This window comes from Austrofundulus limnaeus, unplaced genomic scaffold (genome assembly GCF_001266775.1).
Source record: "Austrofundulus limnaeus strain Quisiro unplaced genomic scaffold, Austrofundulus_limnaeus-1.0 Scaffold80, whole genome shotgun sequence".
NCBI classification, from domain to species: domain Eukaryota; kingdom Metazoa; phylum Chordata; class Actinopteri; order Cyprinodontiformes; family Rivulidae; genus Austrofundulus; species Austrofundulus limnaeus.
This window is the reverse complement of record NW_013952482.1, coordinates 484,677-496,271: the sequence shown is the minus strand read 5'-3', so window position 1 is coordinate 496,271 and position 11,595 is coordinate 484,677. Positions and strand designations below refer to the sequence as shown.

General features: G+C 37.8%; 2 protein-coding genes across 5 annotated transcripts in view; one reads left to right on the top strand and one right to left on the bottom strand.

The window, feature by feature from the left end:
* Window positions 1–406: 406 nt before the first annotated feature.
* LOC106519638 (lipopolysaccharide-induced tumor necrosis factor-alpha factor homolog) lies at window positions 407–2,984 on the top strand. Of its 4 annotated transcripts, none has more exons than XM_014011391.1 (6): window positions 407–651; window positions 737–823; window positions 1,489–1,575; window positions 2,271–2,321; window positions 2,526–2,679; window positions 2,776–2,984. In XM_014011391.1, the coding sequence occupies exons 1-6, from the start codon at window positions 597–599 to the stop codon at window positions 2,891–2,893; spliced, it is 552 nt and encodes a 183-aa protein (XP_013866845.1). In that variant the 5' UTR covers window positions 407–596; the 3' UTR covers window positions 2,894–2,984. The 4 variants fall into 4 exon arrangements, with proteins under 4 accessions (XP_013866845.1, XP_013866846.1, XP_013866844.1 ...); XM_014011392.1 differs by having other exon boundaries at window positions 408–651; window positions 2,271–2,360; window positions 2,526–2,675; window positions 2,776–2,864; XM_014011390.1 differs by having other exon boundaries at window positions 429–651; window positions 1,492–1,575; window positions 2,271–2,360.
* Window positions 2,985–6,902: 3,918 nt separating this feature from the next.
* The window catches only part of abcg2b (ATP-binding cassette, sub-family G (WHITE), member 2b), a gene marked incomplete in the record, with an annotated part of 13,458 nt that continues 8,765 nt past the window's right edge, over window positions 6,903–11,595 (bottom strand). The window contains 8 exon segments of the mRNA XM_014011382.1: window positions 6,903–7,126; window positions 7,203–7,255; window positions 7,344–7,433; window positions 8,429–8,583; window positions 8,684–8,808; window positions 9,363–9,452; window positions 10,889–11,040; window positions 11,251–11,402. Coding sequence (XP_013866836.1) covers window positions 6,979–7,126; window positions 7,203–7,255; window positions 7,344–7,433; window positions 8,429–8,583; window positions 8,684–8,808; window positions 9,363–9,452; window positions 10,889–11,040; window positions 11,251–11,402 — 965 coding nt within the window.

Genomic DNA, 11,595 nt, shown 5'->3' with positions numbered 1-11,595 from the left:
GATGATGTATTTTTTTGTCTTTTTTAATAAAAAAAAATTGACATAGTTACAGAGTACAGCCTCCCCATCCTGCAGCCTGGCCTGGCGTTTGTGAAAGCAAACCAAAGTTAGATCAAACCCAGCTTTTTCCTCCTGGATTACTGAATTTTAATTTAATTAAAATATGCCTTTGCCCATTTTTTTTCCCGCAAAACTGTAGTCAGTACAAAATTCTAGTTACCTCTGTATCCACATTTTTAGTTATCTCTSTATCCTTTGTATCAGCCACTGATCATATTGGTCAAGTAAAGAAAATAAAGCAGAAAATTAAATGTGTAATTTTATTTGTTTGCACTTTTGTGGAATGATTTACTTCCATCAATAACAATTACTTATGGGCATATGACTTTAGGTTTGTGTAAATGTCTTGACTTTGATTTAAAAAGAACATTTTAAACTTTCTTTCCATTTTAAAGGTCATGCTACCATTGGATCATTGGCAATGGGCTTTTAAAACCACTCCGAAGCTCAATTAGTTGCACCTGGTGGGACTTCAGGTGTAGCTGCTGTTGGACAAAAGCAGAGGGTTTTTTTGGTGGCACTTCACCTAATGTTAAATGGAATCAAAAGCTGATGAAACCTTACCTACACCTCCTCCTTTCCTTTCATCAGGTAAAAACTGACTGAAACGTCTCACTTGTTTGCTTGATTGGATAAAGAAGTTGCTGAAGCTAAAATGTCTAGAAACTGTTTCCAGGAGGGACCGTCTCAGAGCACGGCGTGAGAACATCCCTCATCAACTCACCTGTCAGCTCTCCACCACCTCCTCTCTCATCACTACCAGGTGAAGTTTACCTGTAATCTGTAATCATTTGTCATTAATGATCTGATTGTTAGTGGGTTTTTCTGTCCTCTTGAGGGATTTTTGTTTATCCAATCTGAACATGAGTTGACATTTTACCAGATTTTTTGGTTTGTTTCCTGTAAAACAAGTCTAGAGATTAAAGGCCTGCTACTGCATTTCATGCCAGGGTGTGAAACTCAGTTAGTCATATTGCTAAATCTTGAGTGACCTCTTGTCACTTGAAGTATGTGTTGAGGGTGACTGTCAGCTACCACCAGACCAAATTTAGCTCAGTATCTGTAAAACTGAGCTTTAGCCATTTTTGTGTTCGCAAGTGTGGATTAGCTGTGGCAGCCATCTTTTATTAGGGTTTCTCCAATAGTATTTGTGACATCCACTCCTTACAAATGCAAATGGTAGTTTAAAAAAACCAAAAACATCTCTAACATTTAAGAAATTTGGCAGATTTCTTGCGGTCCGGAGAGTTTTCTTTTAATTGCACCAAGCTGCCGCTGGATGGAAACGTTAAAACAAATTTGAGCTTCTTTTCTTTGTCTGTGGCACTGTTGTTTAATGTCATATTTCCCACCACGCTTCAGTTTAGGAGTAAAACATGTTTTTTTTATTGAAGTACAGTGTTGAAGTTAATTATGTATTCTTTCCAGAAGAGGGTGGGAAGAGGGATTTTGGAAGACGTTCGGGCGTTTATTTTGTCAGCTCTCCACCACCTTCTGTCTTCTCCCCACTGCCAGGTGCATGTTAACATTTATCTAATAAAGACAATTCTATGCTCATAGCATCTTTTTTGTGTCATAACATCTTTTTTATGTGTAGAATTTTAGTTTGCCTGATTAAATGTTGAAATATATGAAGAGCCATTTCATTCAAACTGAAATAAACATATTGTCATTGAAGTAATAATAAATATTTAATCAAATAAAAAATGTCCCCATAAAAGAAAACAATCAATATATTAAAATACCTTTTTAGCATGTCTAATTTTTCTTGTAAGAAATGATTTAAGAATTCATCAAATATTTTAAATATGAATAAATTTTAAATAAACCCTTAAATACATAAATTATAGACATGCTAAAATGTATTTTAATATATGGAGTTTGTTTTCCTTCATGGAGACATTTATTTGAATATTTATTATTACAGTATTTTTTTTAATTAATTTTGAATCAAACTGCTCTCCAATAGATTTTACTGCTGCTGCACAGTTGAGCTTCCTATTTTGTATTTTTACCAATGTTTATTCTTTCTCCTTAAGAGTTATCTAAAAAGAGTTGCTCCCTTTACACTTGCCACTAAAATAAACTATTTTTATTTTTACGTATATTGTCTGTCTAAAGCATTGTCACTCATTTTTGTTTTACTGACCTGAAAAATATTGAGATTTTGCTGAAACTGGTATATTYATATCCGCATTATTTCTTTTCAGGAGAGACTGCATCTGTTAACAATGCAAGCGTCTGGGACATCCACTCACCCGGTAACCCTCCACCACTTTCCTCCTTGTCACCACTACAAGGTGAATGCTAAAATTTATCCCTCAGCTGGATCATAACATTTCYTGTTTTATAAAAATATGTAGGAGCGTTTATCACATCCATTTTCTTTACWCACGTTTCAGTGCGGAATCGCAGGGGGAGCTGTTTATCTTTTAATTCAATCTGCTCTTATCATCCTTTTATAGTTTCTAGGCCTGTGATTGTGAGCTATGAGACCAGGCCACTTTACTCTCCAGCACTGGCAACTTGTGCCTCCTGTCAAACCCAAGTCACCACAGAGGTTACCTTCAAAGTCGGGACTTACACCTGGCTCATGTGTCTTCTGTTTGTGTTGTGTGGGTGAGAGACTCATTCAGATTCTTCACACAAGCCAGTGCTAATCAAATCTAATTACAAAAATTAGACTAACTTTTTATGCTTTGTTTKGATCTACAGGTTGTTTCTGGGCTGCTGCTTGATTCCCTTTTTTGTGAACCACTTTAAAGATGCCTACCACACCTGTCCTTCTTGTAAACGTGTTCTACATATCCAGAGGAGGCAATGCTTCAAATGAAAAGTTGGACAACGACAAAAAATAAAATGAAAAATAATAATAATTAAAAATATATATTTAACCAGCTTTTAGTCATGTTTTATATGTAAAAAAATCAATAAACGTTTTCTGGGCTTGTGTATTTTGTTTTTTATCCATCCAGCCATCCATCCATTTTCTGTACACGCTTCTTCCTTTTCAGAGTTGCGTGGGTCACTGGTGCCCATATCCAGCAGTCACAGTGCGAGGGGTGGGGTACACCCTGGACAGGTCGCAAGTCCATCACAGATTTTGTTTTTTTATTTTAGTAAAATAAGAAGCATTTGCTTCAATTTTTAAATTGGATGTGAATGTGCTGAAAAAGAAAAATAATTTGTGAATACAGATACTAAAACAGCTTTTTCTTTTGTTGTTCTGTTAGTTTAAAATTCTTGGGGGGTGGGGGGCTTGCATGTTACACCACCTTTTACTATTTTTAACTAAAATCATCTCATGAGAAGATGTTGAACTATACCAATTTATGTCAAACTTTCTAAATGATGTCCTGCAATTTTGCAAGATGTTCACACATCTCACCAATTTATCTTTAATGTAAAATGAATTTTAGCATTACTTATGTGATGTCTGTTAGCTTTGTTAGCCATTTTGAATTTGGTAGACCCCAAATAGAATAGAAACAGCCTTTATTGTCCTGCAGAGGGGAAATTCAGGTGTAACAGCATCAGTTCACAAAAAAAGTTGTAGTTGTGGGTGAGTCAAAAGACTCAGGGCACTTGCGTATTTCAAAATTAAAAGGGAAAATGAAATGCCTGCATACCCCAGCAAAAATATATTGCAAATGTGATTGTGGCAGTCTCTTTCTGAGACAATTCTGGTCATCTTTGATCTGCTGAATAAACACCTTCCCATTGGAGAAGAAAAAAATGAATTTGATCCAAAATGGTGGCCAATTTCCAGAAGTTCCCTTACCCCGTTACTTGTTGGGGTATTCAGATGTCATTTTCCATTTTATTTATGAAATATAAGGGTGTCCTTAGTCTTTTGACTCAATCTAAACACACAGGACTGCTTCATCAGAGTTTAAGATTATTCATAAATCATTTCGGTTTTGTCTACTTTTGCTAACAGACACAGTTGACTCCAATRGTTACCAGATCTCACACTAGCAGGTAACAWCCATGTGTTATAAATGYCTTTCAGCTACTACCATACCAAATGTTAGCTCAATRTCAGTAAAATTGGMTGAGTATAGCAATTTTTGTGTTTAAAGTCTTTTAGCTGTGACAGCCAATTTGGATCTTATTGACTCCAGAAGTTCATCAGTTCTATACGAACATCTAATGATTACTTTGAAARTTTTATGAAAATCTGTCTGCTGGTTGAGAACCTTTGGATACAAAATGCAATTACAGTTCCTTATTTTCTGCTTCTTGTGCACAATAAACCTCCTCGTCAGCCAGCCTGGATTAAAGTCTGCATGTGCACTTGATGTGTAGTAAACGTGCCCTCACTGATCACACTGAAGGATTACACGCGTTAGTTTATTTTAGTCCTTTGAGCCTGGTGTAAGGAGCATTTAAGATACCTTTTGTTCACCTCTTCTGAGGCCATGCTTAGACACTGACACCACCCTCCCTCCTGCTTGGATAGAAAAGTTCAAGGTGTTTTCTGTTCCTGGGCAGATGATGCTCTAGCTGCCTGATGACCCCTGCATGGCTGAGGATCCTCCAGAACCTCTTTCCTCCCTCAGTAAGCTGGTTTCCTCCGTGGTGCCCTCCTTCTTCTACCGCAAAGCCGAAGTCCTGTCCTACTTGCTTTTGTGCGTTGCTAAAATGCCATTCATACCACAAGTATCCATCGCGYGCTCCGTGCCAGGGCTGACAGGGAAGGAGAGGCTTGGCGACGCCTCATTTCCAAGCAATGTGGCCAAAGCTAAAGTCCAAAGAGACGACAAAGGAAGCTCAGTCAAGGAGAAATTGACGTTAAACTTGAGGCAGCTGGGGAAGAAGAATCAACTCAACAGTCAACTAACATCAGCTAAAGGAGTTTCTGCAGCTCCAAACAAAAGGGACCGCATGCTGCCACCATCGTCACAGTCAGACAGCACTCCCAGCTCGAGCCCAGGAGCRTCTCTGCAGCACATCCATGCAGGCCACAGCTCTGCGAAGAAGACCGAACCGCCGGTGAAGGCCAGAACAAGGACGCAAGAAGAGACCCGTTTTACGCTGACACTCACACCTGAAGCTGTTCTGCTGCTGCAGCGGAGGAACAGCGAGAGACATCAGCGTTGTAGAAACGCCGCAAGTGGAGCAGGGGCTCCTGGAMGGGCCACAGATTCCAGAAGGAGGAGGCAGCAGTCTGCAACTCAAAGGAACGGAGCTTCGACTGGCAGAGTTGGCACCAAGAACCTTCATAATGCTGACCTGGGAGACATCAGCTCCATCGTCAAGATCTCCCTCCTGAACGACAAACACAAGTACGATGAYGTGGAGTACGAGGAGGAGGAGGACTACGGTGTGGACGAGCGCGTGGTGCTGAAGTGCACCGAGTGGCTCCGTGGGTTGGAGAACAAACCGGTAACTGTGGGGAGAAGCCTGAACAGCAGTGGAAACAGTGGGAAAAGTTTCTAAAGGTGAATGTTAAAAAGGGATATGATAGAAAAGTCTTATGTAACGCAGATATGCTGCCAAAACAAGACAACTGTCTTATTTTAATGGATGCAATGAAACAATTCATTTTGATTAAATGGATCCATGATAAGTTGTAACATTAGACTTTATTTGATAAACTTATATTTTACCTGTAAAATAAAGACTGTAAAAAAMTGTTTAGTTTTTATAATTTTTAAACTTAAGGTTTAAAAATATATTACTCGAACGGGGCCATTTTATTTACACGCAAAGCATTCTGGGTAAACGATGAATGAATAGGTCCTTGGTGTGAGTGAGCTATATCCACCCAGAAGGTTAATCTGACGATCGACTCTTAAATGAAACCAGAGAGCGTTGACAGAGAGGAGAAGGTAGAAATGACTCAGCCTGTAACTGAAAATATRGATGGAGGACAACAGAGCTGCACCCATGGGTCAAAACACTATTTTCTAACTAGCTGTAGAACAATCAAGTGCTCAAAATAACAGCTTTACATAACRWGCTGCAAATAAACGTCTCAGAAACAAGCTTAAGAAAATAAATGCTTGTCTTGATGAAACGTAAAAAATTACACATGGAAAACAAAAACATCTGCATTTCATGAAATGCTAAACAGCAACTAGGTTCAGCAAAGAATAAGATTACAGAACGTTCTGGATATGCAGATGACTTAATCCGTTCTACTTTAAAGAGAGAGTTCATGTTTTTTGGAGTGGGGCTCTGTGGAATGGACATGAACAAATAAAATCTTACCTGCTTGCTCTTTATCATKAGAAATACAGCTGAACTCAGACTGAATATACGTTGTTGCCATCCAATATCCCACAGCGGTTTACACTATTTTATAAACATTTTATAACGCTGTCTACAACAAGTGATATATTAATCATATTCCAGATGTCTGCCTTAAAGATTCAAACTACCACTTTGGTTGAAATTAAAGAGGAAACTGTTGTTTGTAAGGCTTTTTGCAGCATGCTGAAATTTTACAACTCAGGACAAATTAATGACTTATGTTTGATGGTGATTTTATTGACAAATATTTCATTTAAATCTGATAATATTTTTTAAAATAATTAAAGAAAATAATCTATATTTTTAGCTGTTTTTTGTGAAAGACTCATAAAGACAAGCTTCATGTCTTTATTTTCTTTCTCTCAGCTAACATTAGCTCGCTCTCAGTAAGGAGCTTTATGACGAAGGCTTGCCTCTCGTTAAAAACTCCCTTGTGCGTAGAGCAAGTGTGTTAAGTAGCAGATTATCAGTCAGAGTCAAATGTTATAACACGTGGGGCTCAGTGTGAGCCTGACACTCCATGTGCACTATAAAAAAAGTAATCCACCTTTTTTATAAAACAARACAACATAGAAAACATCATGATGTAATAGTTTTATCCTCTGTTAAATAAACAAAATAAAGAATGTGTGGTTGTGCACATAAACAGATGGGCAAGATTTACTTCCAGCGTTTGATTCGCAGCAGCTGCACGTAGGCCAGGATCATGCAGACAACAATGATTCCCAGCAGAGCCACCTGGTTCTGCCAGAAGCCCCACGTGGAGTAGTCGATGCCCATGCCCTGCAGGAACACCTCCCCCGGGACACTGCAGCACAGAGGAGAGACCTTTACCATCAAAAAGGCTTTTCAGCGAGTCGAAAAGTGCCTGTGAATAAACTCACATGGTGTTGTTGCTGTAGAACAACCGGCCCTTCATCTCGTTGATGTAAACAGCCTGCGAGGAAAAAAGAGGTCAGGTTGGAGGGAACTCACGGACAGAGCCAGAATCAATTCAGACTCATGAGGCGGAACTGTTTACTCACGTTCAGGCCATAGCTAAATATGCTGACCCATTTCAGCCAGGACAACCAGCTCAGCATGGAGTTGAGATTGACAAGATAACCACCGAAGACCTACAACAGGAGAGAGAAGGAGTTAGACCCAGAATAAAAAACCTCTGCTTCATGTCCTCAAAACTCTAGATCAAAGGTGCCCATGTGGGGCCCAAGCCATTTGATTTGGTCCACCAGCAGATTTTAATACTTTATCAGGGGTTCACAAACTGTTTGGGTCTGGGGACCCCCTTATAAGGGTGAAAAAATTCCAGGGACCCTCTCATAAACCCCATTTCAAACCAAAATTTAAACCCTTAAATGCCATAAGTATGTGATTTTTGTTTGGTTTAGTATGTTTGTTTTACTAGTATGTCTTTCCCTGCATGCAATTATTAAAATAAAAAACAAATTAACAATATATTGATATTTTTTAGGACTCCCTAAATGGCTCGCAGACTCCAGTTTGAGAACCTCTACTTTAAAAGACCACAAAATCTCATATTTTATCAGTTTATGAAACATCCCATGAGTCTTTGCTGCCCAAGCGTACGTCAAACTTTCTCCAAGGGCACATTATAAAAATAAAAAAATACGTGGGCCACTGCTCTGGCTGCTAGCTTAATCATCAAAAAAGGACTGTACTTAAGAAGTATTTACATTTTATATAATATATTATGCAATCTGGCCCACAGCCCTCAGATAGATTTTAATTTTGGCCCTCCCTGGGAAAAAGTTTGGGCACCACTGCTCTAGATGGGTTCTTAAAAGTTGAAATACATCCACAATTTAACAGGATTTGAAAATTTGACCAATTTGGCTATTACAGTAAAACATGTTAATAAATGCAGCTCTATTTTACAGATAATTAGCTGAAATTGGTAGTAGTTGACAGTCATTCCCAACACATACTCTGAACACTGACAGATTGTACAAGATCACATGAAATTGTGCATAATTTTAAAAAAATTACTGAACTCCATCATTTCTCAATAAAAGACAACCTCAGTTTAAAACTGACAGAAAAGGTGCTGGCTGTCACTTCAAGAAATGCTTTGTATTTCCTTTCATCTCACCATCATGAAGACAAAGGGCAAAGCGATGAGGATATTAGCCATCGCAAATGTGGAGACGCTCGCTGAGACAAGGAAGGCCAGACCAACTCCTGCCAGACTGACCAGAGACAGGGTCAGAGCGAAGAGGATGAAGGCCACAAAGTCTGGCTTTAAACCTGAAGAAACACAAGAAACACATAAAAACATCTCAGAGAGATTTCAAAGTGTCACATTCTTTTCATTGTTGCTGTTTATTTGAGTTTGTGATGCAGTTACCCATCATAAAGTAAGCGATGGCTGAAAACACAAATATGGGGATCATGCGGTTTGGGATGAGGTCAGCAAAGATCTTGGACAGGAAGTAAACWGATGTTCGATAATAACCGCTAGAGTTCTCATGACTGCAATGACAATAAACAAAAACACAAACAGAAAAACATAAATATGCACAAAACTATTTATCTAAATTTTTGTTGCTGCTGCACGCGTGTACAATCAAGCGGTCTGCTGCAGATTAAACTTTACTGTATTTCATTCATGTGATCTGAAAAGAAATTACATCAATGAAAAAAACAAAAGACAACATCTCTACAAGACTTGTTCCTTTAAATAAACATTATAATTAATAGACAGAATATAAAMCTTGTAAATGTTTATTCCCATTTATTTTTGAAACACAAAAAATGTGAATATACTGTAAATGTACAATATGTCATTTTTGAAATTCCTGACAAACTTAAAACCCCAAAARACAGAGGCAATTATTTTAGGAAGGTGTCAATTTATAAAAAGCAAAATAAAAACAGCCGGTTTCTTTTAATTAAAGGTGTAAAACCATTACATGAGCAAATGAGTTAGTTACAGAAGTTAAACAGTTGTGTTGTTTTAAACAAAACACAAGTGTATACAGTATAACATGACGTGAATTGACTTATAACCTGAAAATGTCACTTACATGAAAATCACCCTCTCATTGATAAAGAGCTCAACAGCAGAAAGATTCCCAAATACCATGTTGATGATGAGGAAGAAAAAGGCTCCACTCCTGTCAGACAGAGGAAGATGATGGATTATCAGGAACTCCATAAATTTAATAAGAAATGTAAAAAAGATAACAKCTTTTCCTGTCTATATGAAATATGTTTTTATTTCATATTTGTCTTTATTTTACACTGATATTATAGCATTATACAGCGAGTACTACTTGACATCTGTTTAGTGCATTTTTTGTTATCCTCCCATTATTTTTTGTTGATCAGACTTTATATATTTATTTAATTTTCTGTCAACACCTGGCCTACAAGAACTGCCCTGTAAAATTAAAATAAAGCTGTGAAATTAAAAAAAAACTCTGTATTTTGTTATTTCCATTGCATTGAAGTCCCAGTCTTTTACAGTGAAGTTTTGTGGAAAAGTTATGAAGAATAAATATCGTACCTGTTTTGCTGACTTGAGTTTCAAGGAAAACAGTAATCCTTTAGCACACCTTTACAGCACAGAAATTATGTGAATGATATTTTTGAATCTTTACATTTCTGTCAATTTCCCATCACGTGGTTATTTACAGAGAACTCTATTTGCAAGGACTACAGCGGCAGCTAGATGTAGCTTTTTTAGCACWGTTTGAAGACGTTCAAGAGGGAATATCATTGAAATCTGGAATGATTGTGTATATTCAAAATGGTGACAGTATAAAAGTTAAATTAATGTTAATGTGAACTGTTGTGAAAACAAAACTTTTCCATGTCTGTTAAACAAAGTCCAGAAATACATGATCAACAAGGTTCTTCGTTACAATGGTCTCTGAGTAATTTTATTGCAATAAAATTAGAGTCAACATGCATACAGCAATACAAGTTGAGTTTGGAGACACAACCCAGTGAAGCATCTTTTATACCATTAGCAGAAACCAGTCCCAAAACTGGTTATTTCTGACGTGCAAGGAATGGTTCATCTGAGCACCAAAAATTCCTAGTTTCAGTTAAAACTTGTTCTGTGGTCTTTAAACAGAGGAAAACACCTTAGAATGTGGTTATGCATCCTATTTCATTGTCTCTTACATGTTCACATTCCAATAATAGCAAAACAAATAGTTCTGCAATCCAGTTGTGCAGAAACTACCGGTGTGTTTGTGTGAGGTTTAAGCTGGAACAACAAGAAATGACAATTTTTAAGGTGCTCTACCGGAAGTTTGGTGACAATATAAAAGTTAAATTAATGTTAATGTGAACCAGTAAGATTTTTTTTTAAATTGAAGCCAAATACAGATGGTTGCAATCCACTTTGGTCCTAAAATTTGTCATTTGCTCATCAATCTGGTCAGAATTAAACTGTCCAAAGATCTATCTACAGCAGGTAAGATATTAATTGTTCATATTTTTTCCACAGAACCCCATTTCAAACACTTCAGCCCATCTGATGTGGGTATAAACAGAGCCTTTACACTGAGCGAAATCTTTGGGCTGCAGGTTACGTTTCTACCTGTTCTGTAAGGCCTCGGGCAGAGTCAGGGGCATCTGGTAGTAAATGAGTCCCACCAGGATCCCAAAAAAGATGTTGAGAGCTAGCTGGGCGTAAGAGGTCTGAGGGTTCCTTAAAATGTTCAGCACCGTCCTGCCACACACCACCCTCATCTGTTTCACACACATAAAATAATCATCAGTGTCTTTTTATGAATTGGTTCACCCAGCGTACAGCTGAGGACAGTGATATAACAGGTGAATGACTCCGATAAACTCATCTGTTCCTGTTAATCATTAGCTCAGCTGAGATTCACTTATGTGCTGTAAACAAAGGAAATGCAYATCTTTGTCYGAGAAATTTTCAGATATAAACACGTTGACCTGATAGAGGAAGGAGGTGACATAAGCAGGCGCCTGTTCTTCGCCTGCGGCTGCCTCGGTTGCACTCTGCGTCAGGCCCTCGAGCTCCTCCATCACGGTCCGGTACAGCTGGGACCGGCGGTACTGTGTTGCCAGTGAGTTTTTACTGTCTTCTGAATGAAACATTAACCATATTGAAGAAATTTATAGTTAGTACTGATTAAATACAACACAGAGTTAGGGTTTTCTACTTTATACCTTTATAATGTTTGTCATATTTCTTAGAATGTGTTAATTGAAATACAGTAGATACATGTCCGAAAATAACAACACATAATTAAAAGCTGGTTTAACATTAGATTGAGA